The sequence below is a fragment of the Phalangium opilio genome, unplaced genomic scaffold (assembly GCF_054372755.1).
Source record: "Phalangium opilio isolate 3A_F unplaced genomic scaffold, DU_Popi_V2 ptg000106l_1, whole genome shotgun sequence".
Classification (NCBI taxonomy): domain Eukaryota; kingdom Metazoa; phylum Arthropoda; class Arachnida; order Opiliones; family Phalangiidae; genus Phalangium; species Phalangium opilio.
Window position 1 is genome coordinate 4,306,565 of NW_028324208.1, and position 24,413 is coordinate 4,330,977.

Genomic DNA, 24,413 nt, shown 5'->3' on the forward strand with positions numbered 1-24,413 from the left:
TGATGAGAGGGGAAAGGCCCCATAAACTTTGTTATAGGGGTTTCGAACGCCAGCACCCAAGGGGAGGCTTTAATGGTTTTGTGTTTCTCTTAGATCTCAGCTATCCCTTGTACATTTTAGAATGCTTAAGGCTAAGGAACGAATTCTGTTTATCTTGGCATCCAACGGCCATAAATTTAAACATAAATGAATAAACATAAAGTAGAACAATGTTCATGCACAAAAATTGGTTGAAAAGTATTTTAATTTTAGTTTGTATTTTTCTACACTATACCAAAATCATCTCATCTTAAAAACTCCTAGCAACTAACAATTAACGCATCGAAAATACGGAGGTGACAGATTGGGTAGGGGTTTGAAAAAGTTGGTAAGCCTTTTATGCAAGAGGGCGCAAGTACTTTGTACTCTTCGTATTTCTCATTTTTCCCAGTTTCCCAGTTTTTAGTATGACCCAACAAACTTATTTATATATATATATATATAAAAGGAACCTCACCGGAAAAAGGTGTCTTTTCCAAAAAAATGCACATTGCAATGTTGCATAAAAAAAGCCACTTTGGTAAACTGGTTTCCAGAAAGGACAATGCCACAAAGTTAAATTTCCCGCGTATAGGCCATGAAACATTGGCTGGCTCTCCCATTTTCCCTATATCATTTTTGACATTCGATCACTAATTTTTTCTTATGTTTTGTTTTCTAAAGTAAAATGTATATAATCAAACTACCTTTGCGTGTTTTCCGCCAGTACCCTCGCAACATTTCCACGTGTAAATAAGGGCAGTTCCTCGCTTGTGAATTTTATAATCCAATTTCGCCCGACAATTTAAACATTTTTTGCCATAAGCTTTCTGAACCAGAGAAGTTAAAAATGGAGTATACACAAAGGAGAGATTTTCGTTCACGATCTCCTTCGCAGTTTGGTATTTAGGCTCCTGTGGGGGAGTCTAAAACAATACATTTCCAACAACACATTTTTAAAGCTGCTGCGAAATGTTAATTTTAAAACTAATATGAAAATTACTTCAGTGTATTCAATAATTAAATCTTCATAATCCGATTCGATTATAGCATCTTCCGTAAATTCATTTTCAAAATTTAGATCTGAATGCTCATCTTCATTACTGAAAAATGTTTTTTATCGAAAAAATTCATACTAATAAATTGAAATGCCCTACTCAATATTTTCCATAAGATCTCCTATAGCTTCCTGTTCAATTGGGTCAGCGTCTCTGTCAGTTATTTCCTCTTCTCTAAGTTTATAATTTTTCATAATAATTTAATATTATGAATGTTTTAAATTAATGATGTTTACATTTCATCATCATCATTTTGTTCTTCTACACTTTCAAACAAAGAACGCCTAGACCTTTTCCTTGAAGGAGGCTCATCCTCTGTAGAGGTACTACCTGCCTTAGGTGTATCTATCAGTGGTGATTCCATGGCCAAGCCAAATTTTTTATATAATGGTGTTTCACATTTGTCTGTAGTTTAATAACAATGTTATAAAACATGTTGAATTACAAGCTAGATGTTAAATATGTACCTTTTGGCTTAGCGTGTGTATATCTTGCAGTATTGGCTGCAGTAAAAAACGGTGAAGTCATCATTTCGAATGTGCTTATTTGTTCAGTTTGCACTTCTTTGTCAATGACACTAATTTCAGTTTGAGTTGATTTGTGGTCAGCCTCTTTAGTACTGCATGAATATGCTCATTTTAAAAAGGAAAAACTAAGTAGCCTACTAGTAAGAACTGTAAATCTTACCCTAATTGGTTAAGTAGAAATGTAGCAAATTTATCATTATTTGAACCCATACCCATCCTAGCTCTCTCGGCTGTCCACCGTTGAAATAATAATTTCGAAAATTGCATTCTATGCGTAGTTTCTGGTAAATCAATAAACTCAAGTAAAATATAGCTAACCATAATTTTGAGCATGCATCTAGTTCTTCATTAATATATTACGAATTTTTCAATAAATCAATATAGAACATGGCAAACCTTTGGAAGCCATTTCAGTTAGATTTTTAAAAATCAAACTCTATAATCCCTCTCGAATTTTTAATATATATGAATTCCTATTTATAAAAAAACGGAATAACTAAAGCGTTTAAAATATACAATATAATGAATGGTAATATAATTACTTACTATTTGAAATGGCAGCAGTAAATCCTCTATTGACAGAACAACAAGTGTTTCTAGTTTTCACGGTTTCACCAACAAATTTCGCGCCGCGACCGAACGAAAAAAATAACTAGCGTTAAGCCGTTAACCGATATCGCGTCCGACCGAAAGAAAAACGTAACAAGCCTAAACAGAATCGTTCCTAAACCAAAACTTTCCCACGCGCGGAGCCTCGGATGGGGAGAGAAATTCAAATAAACCCGGTACGAGAGAGAGGAAAGACGCGAGATTTTTCAAAATTCGGACCCCCAAACCCAGCGCTTCTGCAAGCCACGGTTTCTGTTATATTTCTCAGTCCCTAATGTAAGGTCTTTGTACCACGTGACTCAATTGGCCAATGGGGGCTGATGTACATATTTCAAATAAAACGTACACGCCCCCTGAAGGTCTCGCCATCTAGCGTTAAAAATCGGTACTTTACGGAGTAGAGTATTCCTTTAAGCTCGCTGATTGGTCGGTCAGGATCGAACTTAGGGCTTTTCATTGGCGGTGGCGGTTTTGGGGCAAATCTCACTTAAGACTTGTGATAGGTTGAAATTTTCGAGCAGACGACATTGACACGTGTCAAAATATACACCAAATTCAAAGTAGTAATTTTAGAACTCGGCAAACCGTTCAGCACCATGAATCGGTTAATTGACCGGTTTTTTTGCTTTCTTTTTTCACCGGAACTTAGCAGACTACACTTCGTCGTTGCTAATGGCGGTAATGGCAGGTAATGGATTATATTGTTCTTGGTGTTGTTGACTTTAGAAAGAAAGACAACTAAATTATTGTTTTAAATACTGTTAGTTTACAAAATATAAGGGTTTGCGTTGTTATAATTTAAAAAATATGCCTTTGTTTTGTGGGAAAATAAAGTCGAACTCTGCCCGAAGTCGAAAAGGATTTACACCCGAGGCTTATGACGAAGAAAGTCCTCTGTAGACTGTAGTAAGTAGTAACGAAAGATTTTATTGTTTCTGTTATTGACTTATTGTTTGGTTCTGTAAGATAAGTTTCAAGCAACAGAGGCACGCTAGTAAATGATTGGAACATGAAATGAGGCACCATCCCATAGCGAAGGTATTTCGTCATTCATTGGCCATGACCAAGATAATTGTGTTTTGATACAAATATGATTGCCTAATCCTTATGGGTCATGAAAGCCTGATTCGTTATACTTATAATATATATTCCATGACTGTCACGGCCATCTTCCCTGGCACTTGGCACCATGAACTGTACCTATTTTATAATCAAAGCACCAACAGCGAAAGAAATACTTCTACCTTTTATTAAGCAACTATTACATTAATGTTCAACTGGTAAATAATGTTGCACACGTGTCTTACGAATAGAAATATTCATATGCTTTTCTTTTATTATAGATTTGTGGTAATGACGTGTTTGACATGAACCCGAATGGGAACTACTTTTGACCTCTATAGTAAGAATTTCTCTTCATTTTCTTCTGTTACTAACAGGTTTATTTTAGCAAATTAAAGATAGCAATACAGGGACAATGTACTTTAATAACTTCATTCACTGTCAAAACACCAGGATAAAACATCAGGGATCACAGAGAGGTTAAATGATGTCAACGAGGAAGACTGTTCGTTGGAAGAGATCAAGAGCATCTTGAAAGGCAATATATGAAAGAAGACTGCTTTGACAATGGAGAGCGGTAAAACGTCCATGAACTCCTAAAATGTACCTTTATTCCCAGTTTTGAACTTGACATTTGTCAGTATGCCGTAAATTGTTAGCTATCTTATATTCTCCAGCAATGTATGTAAATATGTAGTTGGTAAATGCCCAACTTTTATGGAACTGTTGGAGAAATAATAATGCAACACAAGAATATGTTGACACCCTATTTCCTACCCATTCAAATGTTACAGTTTTATTGTCTTAATTCATTTTTGCGTGGCATCTTCCCTTAAATACATAGGGGTGCTCGAAACATTAAAGACGGATCACTGAGATAAAAATATAACCGTAGAATCACCAATAGGCTTACTAGTTCCTATAGTGGCACATTTTTTAATTGTGATTTAACAATAAAGGGGTAGTAGCGAATAAATCAATAACTAAAGTTTAAATTGAAACACGTACGTTTTTAGAATAGAATATGCAAAATGAAGGTCATTTTAAATATTTAGTTTCAGTAATGCTTCGTGACTTGTTGAAATGTGCAATTGGAAATACAAATATGGGGAATCTTCTTTTAAAACTGCAACAAAGATGATCAATAAAAGCCTTTTTTCCATATATAGGATTTTAGGTTCGATACATGAGTTCCATTGGTCCTATATTAATACAATCTTATAATGATAGTTCATAAACAACAATGCTCAAGAACATATGCACATGAATGCCAGTTCCTTCATCCAAATACCATTCCAACAGACTCATACATTTGCCTACATCAGATAATAATACCATAGATGTGCATTTAGTGGCCGTCTAATAAAATGGTTTTATAGACATTGAAAATAAGAAACTAATTTACATCGAGAATCCTATGTGATAAAGTCAAAATAAACTCAAGTTTTATTTAAATAATGTTGCTAAACTGTTTTTAGTAACAGCTCATAATTCAGTCTCGACATTGGTTCCTCTCCATTACTTATTTTCCTATAATTGATTCTTCATTACCATAATAATAATTAGTTAAGTTTGATTTGTTTATCTAATCCAAACCTTTAAAGAGCTCACCTCATATTTGTATAGGCGCAAATCACATACCCGTTGGTAGTTTATACTTGCAACAACTATGCCAGCCTTCTCTTTAAAGGGATACCTTAGAGTAAAGCATGCTCAACTAATAAAAGTGTTAATACCTTAATATGCAAGTTGATTACAACATTTCAAAGTTGGCAGATATCCTTAGAGGAATTGCCCTAGATAATTCTCCATTGTTAGTGTCAATGATAGAAGTGTCATTACCACAAATCTATAATAGAAGAAAAGCATATGAATATTTATATTTGTTAGACATGTCTGCAACATTATTTACCAGTTGAACATTAAAGCAATAGTTGCTTTTTAAAAGGTAGAAGAATTTGTTTCGCTGTTGATGCTTTGATTTTAAAATAGGTACAGTTCATGGTGCCAAGTGCCAGGGAAGATGGCTGTGACAGTCATGGAATATATATTATAAGTATAACGAATCAGGCTTTCATGACCCATAAGGATTAGGCAATCATATTGTATAAAAACACAATTATCTTAGTCATGGCCTATGAGTGACCAAATATCTTCGCTATGGGATGGTGCCTTATTTCATGTTCCTATCATTTACTAACGTGCCTCTGTTGCTTGAAACTTATCAAACAGAACCAAAATGTAAGTAAATAACAGAACCAAAATGTAAGTAAATAACAGAACCAAAATGTAAGTAAATAACAGAAACAAAAAACCTTTCTTTACTACTTAATACAGGGGACTTTCGTCGTCATAAGCCTCGGTCGAAATCCTTTTCGAGCTCAGGCAGAGTTCGACTTCATTTTCGCACAAAACAAAAGCATACTTTTTAAATTATAACAACGCACACCCTTATATTTTGTAAACTAACAGTATTTAAAACAATAATTTAGTTTTCTTTTTTCATAAAGTCAAAAACACCAAGAAAAATATGGTCCATAACCGCCATTAGCAACGACGAAGTGTAGTCTGCTAAGTTCCGCTGGAAAAAGAAAGCAAAAAAAACCCGGTCAATTAACCGATTCATGATGCTGAACGGTTTGCCGATTTCTAAAATTATTACTTTGAATTTGGTGTATGTTTTGACACGTGTCAATGGCGTCTGCACGAAAATTTGAACCTCTCACAAGCCTTTAGTGAGTTTTGCCCCAAAACCACCACCGCCAATGAAAACCCTTAAGTTTGATTTGGATTGACAAATGAGAGAGGTTAGGAAAGGTAGGAAGAGAGTAATTTTTCAGCAGAATACGGCTACAAATTTCAAAAAATTCCTAATGATTTCGAAAGATTTGAAAAATTTCAGAGATTTCAAAATTTCCATAGAAGTTTTATGATTTTAACAGATTTCGAAATATTTCTACCAAGATTTTATAAAATTTCCTAATTTCAACTAAAATCCTCGATGATTTTTAGTCACATTTCCAAAGATTTTAAATCAAGTTTCTAAAGATTCCAAAGATTTCAAGATTTTAAGTCACATTTCCAAAGATTTAAAGTCACATTTCAACTAAGATTTTCAAAAATTTCAAGATTTCAAGATATTGAAAATCTGTTTTCGTGGGCGTTTGTACACTCGATTTCGCAAGTGATCAGCCCCTCGTTGAAAACGAAGATAATCCCAGTACCCAAAAACATCAGTATTCAAAAGGCAGATGTTCCCAGTAAAACCAAAAAAAATCAGGTTTCAAAATGCAGATATTCCCAGTACCCTAAAAAAAGTATGTTTCAAAACGCAGATATTCCCAGTACCCTAAAAAAAACATGTTTCAAACCGTGATATTAACCGTACCCAAAAGAATATGTTTTCAAAACGCAGATATTCACAGTACCCCTCCCCCCAAAGAAAGGAGGTTTCAAAAACCCAGATACTCGCAGTTAACAAAAAAAATCAGGGTTCAAAAATCCAGACGTTTCTGGTTACAAACACTAGGTTTCAATCCCAAGTATTTGCAACCTAAAAATGGGTCTTAACGCCCAGATATTCCCAGCTGGCTTTAAACCCAAGATATTTACTTTTTTCAAACCCAATTTCGAGTCCAAGATATTTCTACTATTTCCAATTTAAAACATATCTAAACTAGATTAAATTCCTATTTATTTGCAATATCAAAAACTATTGTTTTTAAGGCGTAGAAATTAAATTTCACGGAAAATCTAAGCCTTGGCCCAACGGCGCCATGAAATTTTAATGTGAACTTCCTTTAGACCAAGGCTTATCTCTAAACGGCGCATTTCTACGCCTTAAAAACAACTCCAACTTTGAATGTAGATTATTTGTCAAATAACGGAAGGAAAATAAATAAATATAAATTAGACCTTACTTGACTTCTCATTTAAAATTTAGCCACGAAGAAAATCAGTAAATATATTAAAAACCTCCTAAACAGAGTCCACTTCGGATTTTTTTCGGAAAACTGGGTTGGTAGCGCACCTAACGGCGAACCTTGGAACTAGAGGCGCTTTTGCTAGTCGTTTTTGGATCTTTCCTATTTACGAGGCCGCCTTCGATAGTGGTATTTTTTTTAATAGAATAGTAGTAAAAATAGTATTTTTCCTAGATCAAAAAGCTTGAAGGATGACGGAGAAAATGCTATGGACAGCTACATTTTGAATACTCATTAGGCATATTTCAGTAGCAACGTAATCATGTTTTCGTATGATTTTACTGTTTTAACAATTTTTGATTATTCATTATTACTAGCGAATACTGCTATATTCACAGCTAGGCTCCACCTTGAGGAAACTATATCCCCGAACGCAAGGGCAGTTCTTTCATGCGAACCATACCCCTTTATTCGAGGATAGTTTTCGGATGCAATGTGAAACTGCATGCAAAGTCGGTCATTTAATCGAATAAAAACGCAGTGTGGAACTAATAATAATAATAATAATAATAATAATAATAATAATAATAATAATAATAATAATAATAATAATAATAATAATAATAATAATAATGAATGAATGAATGAATGGTAGTTTATTGTGTATAAAAAAAGCCTACTGGCTCACGAGATTATACACAGGGATAAGAAAAAAAAACAAAATACAAATATACAAATATTTACAATGTTAAGGAATCTTCGACTAGTTACCATAAGTTTTTAAGATGTGAAATTAAGCCACGCTATTTAATATCTTTAAAGTTAATTGAGAATAAATCAAAATTATCATCTAAGGTGTTAATTGTAACCTGCATTCGATTTAAAGGAACAAGAATCTTTTTAGGGACAGTAAAAGTCCTAGGGCACCGCGTTGATCGAGGCACGTGGAAACTTAATTTTTCTATTAAATTGGGCAAGTTCAACCTGTTGTTTATTAATTTGTAGACAAATTTGAAGTCATTTAATTGGCAAAGGTAAGAAATGGGTTTTAAATTTAGAATTTCGAGTAAATGGTGATATTCATATAGTTCATTCTGTAGAAAAAATGTATGGCAATATTCTACGAATTTACGTTGGACACATTCCAATTTAGCTCTAAGGTACAGAGCGCTACTACCCCAAGCGAGACAACCATATAACACTCGAGACCGAACTAAAGCCAGGTACAGTATTCGAAAATGTCTTAAAGACTTAATTTTTTTACAAATTTTGAGAGTGACAGCAAGTGTTCGGCGACACAAACCAACCGTGCGGGTAATATGGTCTGTATAATATAGTCCACGGTCAAATAGAATACCAAGGTCTTTAACAGAGTTTTTACAAGGGATATCTACATTAGAGACTGAATAAGAATTGATAATCTCACGTGAGACCCTCCTAGTGAAGGACACGTGGATTGACTTGGCTGGATTAATAGCGAGATTATTTTTTGAGCACCAAATAGCAGTCGCATCAAGGTCCTGTTGCAATAGCTGGCTATCAATTTTGGAATTAATAATTTTGGAAATTTTATTGTCATCAGCTAGTTGTAGTAAATGAGAATGCCGAATCGAAAATTGTAAGTCATAGAGATAGATGTTAAATAACAGCGGTCCCAGTGAGGAACCCTGCGGAACACCACAGGAGACCGCGTACGTAGAATTAGTAATGTGAGAGTTACATTTCAGGACGTTAACGCGACCAGCCAAGTAATTTTTCACCCATGCCAACAAATTGCCCGTCAATCCAAGTGCTTCAAGCTTATCACCGAGGTAGGCGTGAGAAACCCGATCGAAAGCCTTAGCGAGATCGAGGAAAATCACGTCGACCTGACCCTGACCTTCGACCTGAGGAGCTACATAGTCTAAAAACGCCACATGGTTTGTGTCAACGCCTCTGCCAGGGACAAAGCCGTGTTGGCAATTATTTGGTAAAGCACCAAACCATCGTTGCAAATGTTGGTGCAGAACACGGTCGAAAATCTTGGCCAAAACACAAAGTAAGGATATGGGACGATAGTTTTTGACGTCACAGGACGCTCCAGATTTAAAAACTGGAACGACCACTGCCTTTTTCCAAAATTCAGGAAAGCAACGCGTGCGCAGAGACAAATTAAAAATATGTTCTAAGACTGGCAGAAGCAAATCGCCACAACCTTTAATTATAAAGGAAGGAATTTTATCAACTCCAGTGGAAAACTTGTTCGGTAATTTCATGATAGCGTGATAAATATCAGATTGGGAGATAATCTGATCACAGTAAGAGTCAGTGACTAAGTTTCTGGTGTCCATATCGTACTTTGTGCCTGGTATGGTTTTATCAATAGCAATGTTAGAAAAATGATCAACAAAGGTACGCCCTAAATCTTCCGAATCCGATATAAATTTGGTGCCAATTTTCAATGAAATTACATTCTCCCGAGTCTTTATATTATTATTTACAAATCTCCAAAACTTTTTGGGATGGGCTAGTGCGTCTTGGCAAACCTGGCCAGCCAGGATGGACTTGTCGCGATCAAGAAGTTTCGTGACCTGTGCACGAAGCGACCGGTAACTGTCAAGGTCCGCCAAAGCGCCTGTACGCTTTTTCTTTTTGAAATAATATTTTTTCCTTTTAATTGCATGCTGTAGCTCGCGAGAGTACCAATGAGGAAATCTTACCCGCGGTCGCGGAGGCTTTAAAGGTATGGCTTCGGACATAGCTCTAACCAAACACTGTGTGAGTTGGGTTACGCAACAATTAACGTCGTTGGAATTGTAAACAATTGACCAGTCAAAATCTCTAACGAGACAGTAAAGTTTAAAGTAGTCTCCTTTAGTGAAGTTATAGCCTGGGACAGAATTGGGTGTGGGTATCGAGAAATCAGCGTTAAGTGTGACTAGAAACGGGGGATGATAATTATCAATAGGTACGAAAGGATCGTGTAATTTGGATAGAGTTAGCCCATTAATGTTTGTTAAACAGAGATCCAGCAGATTACCTGCACCGACAGGCTTATTAATTTGGTTCAAATTTAGTTCATAGCAAACATCAAAAATAAACGGCACTTTTAACCGAGTAATAGCGGTGCAGCCCTGAGTGCCATAAAGTCCCCAGTCAACACCGGGGAGATTAAAGTCTCCTAACAATAATATTTTCCCATCGAAGGTTCGTAGTTTATCAATTAACGTCGACGCATATAGCCGATACTGGGCATCCGTCGTTGAAGGCCGGAAATAGCCACAACCAAGGATTAAAGTGGTATGACCATCTAATTTTATTTCCAGGAATACACACTCCTCAGCAACCTCCAAATCCGGGCGCCTGGTAAAGACTAGGGTCCTTTTTATGGCAATCAGAGAACCGCCACCACGAACACTATGAAACTCTGGATCTGGTCGATCCGCGCGAAAAACCGAGTAATTATCAGGAAAATAATCCAAATTAAAATGGGTATCATTTAACCAAGTTTCTGTTAAGCAGATAATACTAAAGTCATTGGCAATAACATTATTAAAAAATTCATTAGATTTAGTTCGTAAACCTCGCACATTTTGGTAAGCAAATAGTAGGTCAATCATCGTTGTCGTCTGTGGGAGGATGAGCTATATCCACCTGGTCTGTGGGTTCTTCTTCGAGTTCCGAGTTATGTTTTTGGCTATCTTTGAGTTCACCATAAAAGTCCATGATTAGGCAGTCAACAGGCCAAACAGCAGGCTCACGAAGAGCAGCCAATTCCGATTGATCCTCACAAGTGACATAGAATGAAGAATGTCTCGCGTTCTGGTGTTTAGTGCGAAGACGGATACAAAGAGCGGACTTTATGCCAGCTTCATCAATCAAAAATTCCTTTAATTCCTGGGAGGTCAAATCACCGTCCAAGCGGCTAATAAAGAGGGCCTTTTTCGTAACCCGTAGCCTTCGCGGAGCCGCCTTAATTCTGCTGTTCAGGGAAGAACCGGAGATAACTGCCTTACGCTCAGCCGATCGGCGTGGTTGTCGATCGGAAGTGGCAGTAGGCCCATTCTGCTGTGGTTTCATGGCAAAAGTACCATGAGGGATGATCGGAACCGTCGGGTCACGATTAACTAGTGGAGGAAACGTGGGTGGAGCACGAAATCCCGCAAGGCCAGTGGGCGGATAAATCTCCGGCTGCCGTGTAGAAATTTGGAGTTTCAAGCTGGCATTTTCTCTCTCAAGGGAGTCAACACGTTTTTCCAACTTGTCAATGTTGGTTTGCAAATTTACGACCAATGACTGAGTGTTGTCCAATTTATGTAATATAACATCCAGGATAGAGTCGGGCTCTCGGGTTAAGCTGTCAGAACGCAGAAGATGGTTGAGCGCGTCATGGACCTCGTTTAGTGTTAAGGCCTTTTCCCCAGTATTAGCTGGGTCAATGGAAACTTCCCTCAGAGTTGATGTATTTGATGAACTACTCATACGGGCAGCTTTCTTAGACGCTTTACATTCCTTGCATGTAAAGGAAGTCGCGCAGCAAGTCGAGTGAGCTTGTCTATGGCACCCAGCAGAGCACTGCGTACGCTTCTGCTTCCCAAAAAGAGGCTGGCCACAGCAGACGCACGAGTCCTTAGGCGGAGGCATTTAAAAACCACAAAAGGAGGCACAATACCGCGCGGAGCAGAAAAAACCACTAATTTAAACACTTATCTGACGACGGTGCCATCAGCGGCAGATCCGTTGAAAAAATCAACCAAGAGGGTTCAATACCGAGGAAATAGCAATGAAATTGCATATAGTTTATATCCTTAAGCCTCGGCTAAATCACCACTTTAAAAATAAGTTTGAAAACTATAACTGCGCGAGTTTAAAAACGAAAGTTAGCACGAGCGATAAAAAACACGTCTTATCAGCACGAGAACTGAATAATAAATAATATTTATTTAGCGGGAAAGGACCGCAGGCAACCACAGAGGCAAAGCCTATACAAGGTGGTTACCGGGACAAAACAAAAAAAAATACACAAAGAGAAATAAATAAATAACAATTAATTTAAATTATAATCCAAGAGCCATTTATCAAGAAAAAATTTGGAAAGTAAGGACCGAAACTGGGGAACTGAAGAGTGAGAGGCGGCTTCTCTGAGGTGTGCAGGTAAGGCGTTCCAAACGTAGGCGCTTCTATAGAAAAACGAATTTTTCAAAGCAAGGCATCGCGCATAGTGAATAAAATACGTTGGAACAGCATGGCGGGGGCTCAGAGCCATATACTGAGAAAGGTCGAAGTAGGGCGAGGTGGCAAGGCGGATGAGCGTAATAATATCACACACATCCCGACGAACTGATAAGGGCAAGAGATGTAAAGTGCACAGTCTGTCCGCGTACGGTATGTGATTGGCCTTGTGTGGTTTAGGAGACTTCAGGTAAAAACTAGTGAAGCGCCGCTGAACACCCTCCAAGGCAGCAATATCCTGCTTTAGGTGTGGACTCCAAACTGGGGATGCAAATTCCAAGACCGGGAGACACATCGAGCGAAAGAGAGTGAGTGACGCCTTGGAATAACCAGTAGTCCTACGAATGAGCCCACACAAGCGCTTGGCACGGTTGGCAGAGTAGGTGACATGCGAACCCCACCGCAGGTCGCTGCTAACCCTGACCCCTAGTAGCCTCATCATAACAACTCGGGTAATGGGAACGGAGTTAATGTGATAGGAAACGTCATCCTGATATTTTCGCCTTGACAAGACCATGAAAAGGCACTTCTTGATGTTAAGCTTAATGTTGTTGGCAACTCCCCACTGAAAAATGCGGTCGATGTTATTTTGCAAAGCAACCCGATCAGCCGCTGTTCGTATGTCTTGAGATATATAGCTGTCATCTGCATACTGATAAATAGAACAGCCCGCAGACAACACGGATGGGAGGTCGGCAACAAACAGGTTGAAGAGCAATGGTCCGAGAATTGACCCTTGAGGGACTCCAGACAAGACAGGGCGGTAGGAACTAAACTCTCCTCGGTAAATAACGCGTTGATATCGGTTGGACAAGAAGTTGCGGAACCATAGGAGAACGGCTCCCGAAACTCCAGCACGCTCGATCTTGTAGATTAGGCGTTTGTGACAGACCGAATCAAAAGCCTTCGACCAGTCGAAAGAGACTACGTGTACATCTGGCGGACTTCTTTCATCAAGAAAAGACGACCAGTGATGAAAAGATTGCAAAAGCTGCTGCATGTACGAACGGCCAGTCCTAAAGCCAAATTGTGACGAAGGTAATAGAGAATGGTCTTCAACGAACTTGTTTAGTTTTTCGGCTATGATCGATTCGAGTAGTTTCCCAATGACAGAAGTAAGAGATATGGGTCGGTAGTTCGAGATGTTGTTTCTTTTACCGGATCCCTTAAAAATTGGCACAACATTGGCTAGCTTCCATCCTGAGGGTAGGGTCGATGTTTCCAAAGAGCGATTAAAAAGTGTAGTCAGAGGAGCAAAGAGTACGGGGGCAATCAACTGTAGTAGGCGGGGCGTGACTCCATCAGGCCCGCATGCAGAACCGGGCTTCAAACGAGCCAAGGCACGGGCAACATCAGCGGAATCAATGCAGTTCAAGGTGAAGCGTGGGTCTGGTTGGGGAACGGCCGGCAAGGTCAAATCCGGATCCGGAGTACTGAAGCTGTTGTAAAAAAAGTCTCCGAAAGCAGAGGCGATGGCGCAAGGGCAAGAAAGGAGTCCACTAGGTACCTCAAAGGATGACGGTGGAGGTAGTAGAGATTTCGACCGAACAAAACTCCAGAAGCGTTTAGGATACGTGGCCAGGGTGTCGTGCAAATTCCCAACGAATTTGTCATAAGCTTCGCGAGTCGACGCACGTAAAACATTGCTGAAACGTCTGTATTTGTGCCAGTCGGATTCCTTTTGAGTTTTCTTGGCCTTATTATAAAGCGAATTCTTTTTGTGACTCAGGTGAACGAGTTCCTTCGTGATCCAAGGCGATCGCTTTTTCCCACGTATAGCAGTTGACTTAAAGTTATCCTTTACGCACGCCCAAAAAAGATCCAGCCATAGTTCCCAGGTTTCGTCAATGCTGTTGTCAGCCGAGAAAGCCAAGTCCCAAGGAGCGTGACGTATCGTGTTGTGAAGGTCCTCCAAGACCAGATCTTTGCATTTATTGTCAGTCATTTGACCAAATCGAGGGGGAAACCACTTGTGAAATCAGGTGTACAAAATTTTTCAAATTTCGATTGAAGTCCATAAATTATTTTTGAAGTCCCTATAAATCGCAAAATTTGGTTGAAATCTCGGAAGTCTTAGTAAGTCCCTAGAGAATCCCTTGAAGTCATGCGAAGTCCCTTGGAAATCGCTTGAAGTCATGCGAAGTCCCTTGGAAATCGCTTGAAGTCATGCGAAGTCTCTTGGAAATCTCTCGAAGTCTCTCGGAAGTCTCTTGGAAATCTCTTTAAGTCATACGAAGTCCCCTTGAAATCTCTCGAAGTTGATGAAGTCCGTTGGAAATCTCTTGAAGTCATATGAAGTCCTTGAAAAATCTCTTGAAATCTTATGAAGTCCTTGAAAAATCTTTTGAAATCTTATGAAGTTCTTGAAAAATCTCTTGAAGTCCTAGGAAATCCGTTAAAAATGTCTAGAAGTCTATTGAAATTCCGTTTCAAATCTATTCAAGTCTCATGAAGTTCCTTGCATATGAATTTTTAGCCACATCGTATATATACGATGAGGCTATTAGTTTGTCCCGCGAGCCTGTGGGTGGTGGTGGTGGTGGTCGTGGTAGTAGTTTTTCGCGATTTGGAATGTGGTCACAGTTACCCAAAGAAATAGTTAGTCAGAGCTAACCGAATAAATGGTTATTTTATTGCTTTGGCAGTATAAAACGTTTCGTTCGACATTGAAGGGAGAGTGAATGTGAGAGAATTGTGGTGAGGTGATATTTTTCGTTCGTGTATTTTAAAAGGATGGGGATTATAATAGTAAGTTCAAGCATGCATTTAATTGTACAAGTAAGGTTAAGCTTTGTGAAATGTGGTTTACGTTTGCTCGATATATTTAAAGCTAGAGACAGAGAGGAATTTAGTTTTGGCTTAATTTAAATGGAAGGTTTAATACTCCCTTTAAAATTCCTGTCACCCGTCGACAATAAGGGTTTCACGCTTTTCATCTCACCATTCGATTTCAAAATTCAAAGAAATCGAGGGGGATTTTTAAAAAGCAAAAGGAACTATATACCGATGTTATATTTGGAAAGGTGGTGTTTATTACTAGAAATTACGTCTATTTCTCCATAAATCGAGAAGAGTTTTAAAAGAAGGTACTAGCTTGGGGCACCAGATATTACAATTATAACGTAAGTAAATTTATTGAAGTAAGGATTAGAGGGTTATAATTTTTCTTAGGGCATCGAGGTGCTATTCACTGTGATACCACTGTTAAAGGTTGCGCATCCTAGGGGTGCTCACTCACGTTTTCCGTTCCTGTCACACTATAATTATTACTGAAGTAAAAAAATTTCAGTAATAATGTTTAAATAATACTTCGAAAAATCACTTCTAGGTGGCGCTGGCTCCATATTTTTCATGTGAACGATTTTTAGCCACATCGTATGATGTGCATCTACGATGAGGCTCTTAGTTTGACCTGCCCTGTTGTTCTTGTAGTAGTAGTAGTAGGGGTGCCACAGTCCTGCCTTTGGCAGTATCAAATTTTTCGATCGTCATTTTTGAACGTTGAGAGAAAATATTTTTCTTTTTAGTTAACGTTGCAGTTCACAGGTGGAGTTTTAAACTTAATACAGGGAAGAAATAATTTTTTTTACTTTTCTTCCTCCACGGAGAATCGAACCGCGGACCTTTTACTTGCCAGCCCAGTACTATACAGCCTCGCCTAAAATCGCTTGTTAAGAGACGGTCTCGAATAAAGCGCTATACTTAGCTAGGGCGTCGAGGGGCTATTCACTCTGATTTTATGCACGGTAAATCATTTAAGCATTGTCAAAGATAGCGTTATTCACTCTTTAGGGTAAGGTATAGAGGGGTTATCCACTCATTAGGGTAGGTATAGATGGGCTATTCACTCGTACGATGTGGCTACTATTACGAGCCCTTGGGTCGCCTTGTTTTTTCTCTTTTCGTTTCTTAAAGATTGGGTCGCTTGGTTTGGAGTGGAGCGATATTCCACCTGATTGGCACAATACACACACCAGTGATAAGCTTACTTTGCGAAGTTTTGAGGTTCTTTCGCACTTCACTTCTAATGTTTGCGGTCAAGCTACACAGCTTATGTTATTCAAAGAATACGATAGTATTGTTTAAGGTTTGCGGGTTTTTTTTCGGAAAATCGTAGCTGGAAATTTCCTCTTCTACAAGTATTATTTTCAAGAGTCTTGTCCGTTTTGGAGTAACGCCTCCTCTACAGAGGTCACCCAATTTTCGGCTGTTTTTGGAGGTGCAATGCAACCAGACCCTCGTGCCAGACACTTTTCCCCAGTATTTTTTGCCTTTTTGGACTTATTGTCGGCGGCAAATCATTCTGTTTTCAAAGAATATTTGTAAACGATATATTTTTGTTTGTGACGAAGTTTTATAGGTAAATATATAGTTAATTGAAAAATATAACAAATCGTCACTATCGAGTGACGTATATAGTCTGGAGAAATGGCTCTTGCGCTCAGAATCATAAGATCATGGATAAAGAATGCGCGTGAGGAAATTTGTTTTCATGTTGTAGGATAGTTTCAAAACAAATTTCCTCTCGCGCATTCTTTATCCACGGCTTAACTATAAATCACGTGTCAAGTCATGTACAAAATCGCTGCGTGATGACGATTTCTTATTTTCAACAAGTTCAGCAAGACCAAATACTTTATTTAATCACCTATTGGCTTAATAAACTATTATCTAACTAAATTGGGAACCTTAATTTCGAAACGTGTAAGAAAATAATAAAAAGTCAGAGAATACGATATAAAAGCTGCCTATTTAAAAATTGCGCCATCTAGTTCTCTGAACCATGAATTCGAGTATGAATCAGACGATAATCACTTACAAAAACACAGCCCACGCGCTCACGAACGTGATCGAGTTAGCTATGCCATATAAAATCTTCTTTCCGTAAATGGCGGCCGATCACGTGATCATATTTTTTCCGCGTATAACGCCGCAGAATTCTTGAGAGTGAGGCATGAGCAGCGATCAAATGGGCCAATACTATTCGGGCTTGTATCTGCGCCATATAGTTCGGCATCGATACTTGCTTTCGGTTGCTCTGCACCTTAGTACTTAATAGCAAAGTACATAGATACTTTTCAAACTTGTTAAACAGAAAAACTAAAAGAAGCGCCACCATTAACATCACTAATCTTTAAGACAGTGTGAAATGAATCTTCTACTATTAAATTACATTCAAAATTAACTTTTATTTACTAATATTTTACATTGTATACTTGGATTTTTTTTACATATTTCCTTCACATTTATTTTTTGTTCATATTTTGTACATATTTTTATTAACACTGGGAAAGATATGAACAGTAATAGGAAAGGTACGAACAGTAATAGGAAAGGTATGAACAGTAATCGGAAAGGTATGAACAGTAATAGGAGAGGTATGAACAATAGTGGGAAAAGTATGAATAATAATTGGAAAAGTATGAATAATAATTGGAAAAGTATGAACAATAATTGGAAAAGTATGAACAATAATTGGAAAGGTATGAACAATAATTGGAAAGGTATGAACAATAATTGGAAAAGTATGAACAATAATCGGCAAATTATGAACAATAATCGGCAAATTATGAACAATAATCGGCAAATTATGAACAAATATTGGAAAAGTATGAAAAATAATAGGAAAAGTATGAACAATAATAGGAAAAGTATGAACAATAATAGGAAAAGTATGAACAATAATAGGAAAAGTATGAACAATAATAGGAAAAGTATGAACAATAATAGGAAAATTATGAACAATTTTTGGAAAAGTATGAAAAATAATAGGGTAGGTTTGAACACTAATAGGAAAGTTTGCTCTAATCATGTTGACTTTAGAAATGAATTAAACGCATGGACTAAAGCGTGGGTAGTTCGAAAGTCGACCCGCCATATTTCTGAAAATAGTTCACTTCTAAACTTATCAATTTAACCTTTGCTTGCTCACGCTCGGAGGAAATTTACCGATGATTTGGAAATGAATTTTACCCTTTTATCATTGTTTAGTATGGTTTGAATTTGATTTTGTTTAGAAGATACAATTGCCATCTTTTCTATTTACTGTTTATCCATACTTTTAGGAAGATCAAATATTTGTTCATTTCCTTGACATGTATGTGAAAGAATGGATTAATCGAGACATATGCTTTTATCATTTCAAAATCATTATTGGTTCTCTCTATTACTGTTGGCAATGTGAGAAAGAGTTTTGGACATAGAGTTTATTTCCCTTATTATTATGATAAGAGAAATTTTATGTTTTTATTAATAAAAATTAGTAAAATTAATATTTTATGGGTGTTATAAGATTTAAGATACGCCAACCAAAAAATTAGAAACACATTAAGTCAATTCAATTATTTGTATTAATCACATTTCATAAATACTCTTTTTCATTCAAAATATTTAACGTAAGCATCTGCCTTCTGAACGCAGAATTTAAAAATGTTTATTATTAAACGAGTTAAACTTCTTCACGAATTTGCCCAGCCACGCCATGGTATTTCTCCTACATAAGATAAAGCCTTAGATAAGGCCTGATGACGGCTCTAATGTATAAGAAAGGTTTTTGGATTGGATCTAACTTTTTTCGAATTAGGTTTATTGTTTTGAAATTTTTCTGCTGAACTAAAATCCGGGCCCTTAATATGTTGTAAAAATTTCAAGATGATCCATCCAATAGTTTATTTTATAAAGCATAAAGTTGCTAAGGGTGGTTTTCATTTCCATAAAATTAATCACAGATTTTTGGCGAAAAACTAGAGAATCTCCATAGAAATAACATGAGAAATTTTCCAAACTTACCCATTTTGTAACTACCCTTCCAAAAATAACTATACAATTGATAGATTTGAAAATGGTCTTAAATGAAAGCCCCATTTTTAAAGTGGGCGCCAATTATTGTTTCATTAAGAAAAACAAAGTGTAAGTATTGTTTTTAATAGTTTTAAGTACCTGCTCCGAATTTCGTGGTTTACCTTTAAACTTATACCTTTTTGTGTACAGGTATATGACTCATGTTTGTGCATAAATCTATAGAATGTTTTGTACACCGGTCTAGGGCATATGATTCTGCACAAGTCTATGGCATCAGTTTGTGCAAAAGTCTAAGGGATGTGTTTTTGCACAAACATTTGACATCTATTTTTGCACAAATATTTGACATCTATTTTTGCAGAAATATTTATTATCTATTTTTGCACAAATATTTGACATCGATTTTTTCACAAGTCTATGGTTTTTGTGTGTGTACAGGTCTACAAAATATGTTTGTGCACAAGTCTGAAGAATCTTTATGTGCACGGAATCTCATGTGCAAATGTCGATTACATCTCTTTTTGAGCAAGGCTACGAAATCAGTTTTTACACAAGCATATGACATCTGTTTGTGCACAAGTCTATAACATCGGATTGTGCAAAACTGTATGACTTTCGTTTGTGTACAAGTCTGTGGAATCTATTTGTGCACGAGTCTACGTAATATATTTGTGCGCAAATCTATGGAATCTGTTTATGCGCTAGTCTACGGCATCTGTTTGTGCACGGGTCTACGGAAAATATTTGTGCAAATGGTTGTGGAATATTTTTGAGCATATAGGGGTATGGAATGTTTCTGAACAGGTCCAAGGCATGTTTTTGTGCACAGGTCCATATGGAATATTTTTGTACACAGGTCTATGTCACATGTTTATACGAAAGCCAATAGAATATTTTGTGCATAGGTCAATGGAATCTTTTTGTGCAAAGTTTTATGAAATATTTTTGTGCGCAGGTCTAGGGAATATTTCTGTGCAAATGGTTATGGAATAGTTTTGTGCTATGGGTATGAAATCTTTATGTACACAGGTCTAAGGAATCTTTATGTGCACAGTTCCATGAAATCTTTTTATGCACACCTCCATGAGATCTTTTGTGGACAGGTCTATGGAAACTTGATGTGCACAAGTCTATAGAATGTTCTATGTGCACAGGTCTATGACTTCTGTTTGTGCACAAAACTATGGAATCTGGTTTGAACATGTCTATGACATCTGTTGTGCACAAAACTATGGAATCTGGTTTGAACATGTCTATGACATCTGTTGTGCACAAGCCTGTGACTTTCACTTGTTCACAAGCCTGTGACTTCCACTTGTGTACAAGTCTACGGAATTTGTTTGTGCACATGGCTACGGAATCTGTGCACAGATCTCCGGAATCTGTTTGTACACAGGTTTACGGAATCTGTTTCTTTACAGGTCTACGGCATCTGTTTGTGCACAGGCCTACGGCATATTTTTTGAGCACAGGTCTAAAGAATCTTTTTGGGCACAGTTTTTTGGAATATTTTTGTGCACAGGTCTATGGAATCGTTTTGTGCAAATGGGTATGGAATCGTTTCGTGCAAATGGGTATGGAATTGTTTTGTGCAAATGGGTAAGGAATCTTTTTGTAAACAGGTCTATGGAATCTTTATGTAAACAGGTCTATGGAATCTTTATGTAAACAGGTCTATGGAATCTTTATGTAAACAGGTCTATGGAATCTTTATGTAAACAGGTCTATGACTTATGTTTGTAAACAAGTCTAAGACTTCTGTTTGTAAACAAGTCTAAGACTTCTGTTTTTGCACTAGTCCATGGAATCTGATGTACACATATCCATGACATCTCTTTTTGCACTAGTCCATGGAATCTGATGTGCACATATCCATGACATCTCTTTTTGCGCAAGTCTATGATGTATTTTTTGCGCAAGTCTATGACATCTGTTTGTGCACAACCCTGTGACTTCCGTTTGTGTACAAGTGTCCGGAATCTGTTTGTGCACATGTCTACGGTATCTGTTTGTGCACAGGTCTACGGAATATTTTTGTGCACAGGTCTTCGGAATATTTTTGTGCTAAGGTCTACAGAATACTTTTGTGCAAAGGCCCCTGCATCTGTTTGTGCACAGGCCTAAAGAACATTTTTCTGCAAATGGATACGGGATATTTTTGTGCATATCTATATGCAGTATTTTTGTGCACTGGTGTACGAGATATTCTTGAGCATATTTTTGAGCATAAGGGTATGGAATTTTTTCTGCAGAGGTCCATGGAATCTTTTTGTGTACAGGTATATAACATCTCTTTTTGCACAAGTTTATGACATCTGTTTGTGCGTAAGTCTATGACATCAGTGTGTGCGCAAGTCTATGACATCATTTTGTGCTCAATTCTAAGGGATCTGTTTGTGCACAAATCTACGGGAACAGTTTGTACACAATTATATGACATGTGTTTTCATAAGTCTATGTTATCTACGAAATATGTTTGTATAATCAGTGTGACCACAAATGACCTTGTAATAGCTATAGAAAAATAGGAAATTTACTAGCGATTTACAGGAAATTATAGGAGACTAGCTGTTACCCGCGGCATCGCTTGAGTGTAGTAAGAACTTCCATCAAGTATGGGTACATTTTACTGATTCGACTAATATTTTTGTAGCATCCTAGGAGCGAAGGCACTTGGCGTCGCCCATCAGCTCGTCGGGACATTTTTTATTACTTTACACGCAGACATTCTATAAAGAAAGGCTTTTAAATACCTGGCCGCAATTTAAAATGATGGCAACAAATCGATCCCGAAAGACCATTCAGCCCGTCTATAGGTTAAAGGAAACCAGTGTAGTAAATATTTGTGAAATCGGTTGAAACTCGCGGACTTTCTTACAAAGAGAAGATTTGTTACATTTCTGGGCGCCATTTATGAAGATGGCGGCGGATTGGAAAAATCGTTCTTAGTACGTGCCTACTATTTACGAGTAACGTTCCTCCAAATTTTCAGCCTTCTGGGGCCAGCGGTTTGGGCTGGGCGACGATTATCAGTCAGTCTGTCTGTCAGTCAGGACCGAGGGGGAAGACACTTGAGAACTCAGGTGTACAATATGACTTAAACTCAGTGTACTGTCAAAGCTGAACTCTGAGTTCCAAAGGATTTGAACTCGATGCACTGTCAAAGCTGAACTCTTTTGAACTCAGGTGTACACAGAGATCTAGAGCGTCTACCCCCTCGGTCAGGACTTTGATTTATATAGATATAGATGTGTAATTAAAAAAACAGGAAAATACAAGAGAACTACTCCTGAAAAAATAGCAAAATATAGGTTGCAAATGCTTTGAAAGTAATAAAACAAAAGGAGCTTTGGTTTAATTATAACCATAAGTTCGTAAGATATGTTACATAAATTTGTCACTGTTAACATAGAGCTTGTCTCGAAGTGACGTAAATGAAACGTCATGGATTCTCGTAAAGCGACGCCTGGTGAGGCCCTGTCAAAGGCTTAGTACATACTAAATAGGAAGATGGAGTAGAAAATCGCGTGTAGTCAATTCTCGCGTCGTTCTCGAACTAGCTCTCATTAAGTCTCTAGCATTTTGAAATATAGGAAGTGTCATACTTATGGAACGTAATCTTTGAAACATATGCTATAAATTTAAAACATCACAGACTTCCGTGACAAATATTTTTAGAGGCTTCCATAGCTTTGGTGATATATAACAAAACCAAAAGTGAGAGCGCACAAAATATCTACAATTTCAAAAAATAGGAAAATATAGGAAAATTATCGAAGTTATAGGAACTAATAGGAAGACATCCGAAAATAGGAAAAATTATAAAATTCAGGAAATGTGGTCACCCAGCGCAGGTCTATGGAATATGTTTGTGCACAGGTGTATAGATTGTTTTTGTACACAGGTCTACGTAATAATTTTTTAGCCTAAGTCTTCGGAATCTATTTGTATTATTGCATCCACTGTGCTTTGCACGTGAAAACGACGGGAAGACAATTTGAGTTGGACTGGGCGTTAAAGCAATCAAGTTCAAACGCGGTAACTAATAAACGCGCAACACCACAAGACTTAAATGGAGCGCCTGCTTTTCAGTATACGTTTTAAAATTCTAGTTTCTAAACACTTTTAGTTCATATTAAGACTGAATTTACAGATATTAATAAAAACAGTCTTTGTACACAAAGTCGCGAAAAAGTAAGAGATAAGTGTAGAAAATTAATTGTTTGAAGTAACAGATATTCAAATTTTCATTTTTGAAGATGTGATTATAAAACATCAATTATTTAAAAAATTTCTTATTTTAGTTTTTTTCACAAACATTTCAGAGAAACTACCTTGATACTAATGTTTATTTTCGAGAAACATATGCTTCGAGGAAGTTCAAATACTCGAATATCTGAAAAATAGAGCTAGAAATATTTATTTTTATATTTTAAAATTGAAAATATTGCGAACCGCAAATTACATTCGCCCTTTGACTGTGATGTAGTTATTAGAGTCAAAAGGATCTGTAGCTTGATTGTGATATTTTGAGAGATATACAACACGTCAATTTTTAAAACCTCGAAAAATTCAAAATAAACGAACACGTTTTGTTAATTTTCATGCTCGTTTTATTCTGTCTGCTATCAACAATTTTCTGCCCATTTTATTCTCCTTATAGGCTCGAATACTCAAACTAACTCTAAATTTTAAAAAGAAAATAAAATGCATACGTTTTCTACTATTAAAATGATGCACATGTTTAAGGATAAAATATTTTACTTAAGGAATTTTGGTGAAAAAAACTAAGATAAGAAATTTTTTCAAATAATTGATGTTTTATAATCACATCTTCAAAAATGAAAATTTGAATATCTGTTACTTCAAACAATTAATTTTCTACACTTATCTCTTACTTTTTCGCGACTTTGTGTACAAAGACTGTTTTTATTAATTATGAACTATGTTTCAGGGCAATTTGAATAGGTTCATGGTGAATAACTAAGTTAAAATTTAAAATTCCTTTATCGGCGATAATTATTTTGCTTTATTTGTTTTTATATATAGATGGAACCAAATTAAACATTGTAATATTTTTGACCACGTTTTTGTAACCCATTATTTTTTCAACTTTTGCGTTGTAAAAAAAGGGGCGGGGGGTAGACAACACTCAGCCTATCGGGACATACAAGGGGAGTTAATCTAATTTTTCTAAGGTTCAA

General features: G+C 37.0%; 2 protein-coding genes and 2 long non-coding RNA genes across 4 annotated transcripts; 1 reads left to right on the forward strand and 3 right to left on the reverse strand.

Annotated features, from left to right (window-relative positions):
* Positions 1-716: 716 nt before the first annotated feature.
* Positions 717-1,701, reverse strand: LOC149624253 (uncharacterized). Its single transcript, XM_089852269.1, has 6 exons — positions 1,697-1,701; positions 1,544-1,653; positions 1,313-1,481; positions 1,176-1,250; positions 1,022-1,121; positions 717-944 (listed from the first exon to the last, which is right to left on the reverse strand). The coding sequence occupies exons 1-6, from the start codon at positions 1,699-1,701 to the stop codon at positions 717-719; spliced, it is 687 nt and encodes a 228-aa protein (XP_089708395.1).
* A 62-nt stretch (positions 1,702-1,763) lies between these two features.
* Positions 1,764-2,294, reverse strand: LOC149624254 (uncharacterized). Its single transcript, XR_016374634.1, has 3 exons — positions 2,150-2,294; positions 2,000-2,076; positions 1,764-1,884 (listed from the first exon to the last, which is right to left on the reverse strand). It is a non-coding gene; the product is annotated as an uncharacterized LOC149624254 (long non-coding RNA).
* A 341-nt stretch (positions 2,295-2,635) lies between these two features.
* Positions 2,636-3,451, forward strand: LOC149624255 (uncharacterized). Its single transcript, XR_016374635.1, has 3 exons — positions 2,636-2,772; positions 2,862-3,118; positions 3,179-3,451. It is a non-coding gene; the product is annotated as an uncharacterized LOC149624255 (long non-coding RNA).
* Positions 3,452-7,491: 4,040 nt separating this feature from the next.
* Positions 7,492-11,820, reverse strand: LOC149624256 (uncharacterized). Its single transcript, XM_089852270.1, has 3 exons — positions 10,890-11,820; positions 8,624-10,687; positions 7,492-7,538 (listed from the first exon to the last, which is right to left on the reverse strand). The coding sequence occupies exons 1-3, from the start codon at positions 11,818-11,820 to the stop codon at positions 7,492-7,494; spliced, it is 3,042 nt and encodes a 1,013-aa protein (XP_089708396.1).
* Positions 11,821-24,413: the final 12,593 nt, after the last annotated feature.

Coding starts and splice junctions, on each gene's coding strand:
- LOC149624253 (XM_089852269.1), bottom strand. Junction 1,482..1,543: donor TACACACGCTAAGCCAAAAG/GTACATATTTAA, acceptor ATTAAACTACAG/ACAAATGTGAAACACCATTA. Junction 945..1,021: donor TAATTATTGAATACACTGAA/GTAATTTTCATA, acceptor GTATTGTTTTAG/ACTCCCCCACAGGAGCCTAA.
- LOC149624256 (XM_089852270.1), bottom strand. CDS start 11,820: ATGCCTCCGCCTAAGGACTCGTGCGTCTGCTGTGGCCAGCCTCTTTTT. Junction 10,688..10,889: donor CCTAATCATGGACTTTTATG/GTGAACTCAAAG, acceptor TCTGCTTAACAG/AAACTTGGTTAAATGATACC. Junction 7,539..8,623: donor CTTCACTAGGAGGGTCTCAC/GTGAGATTATCA, acceptor TTGTTAAAACAG/TAAAATCATACGAAAACATG.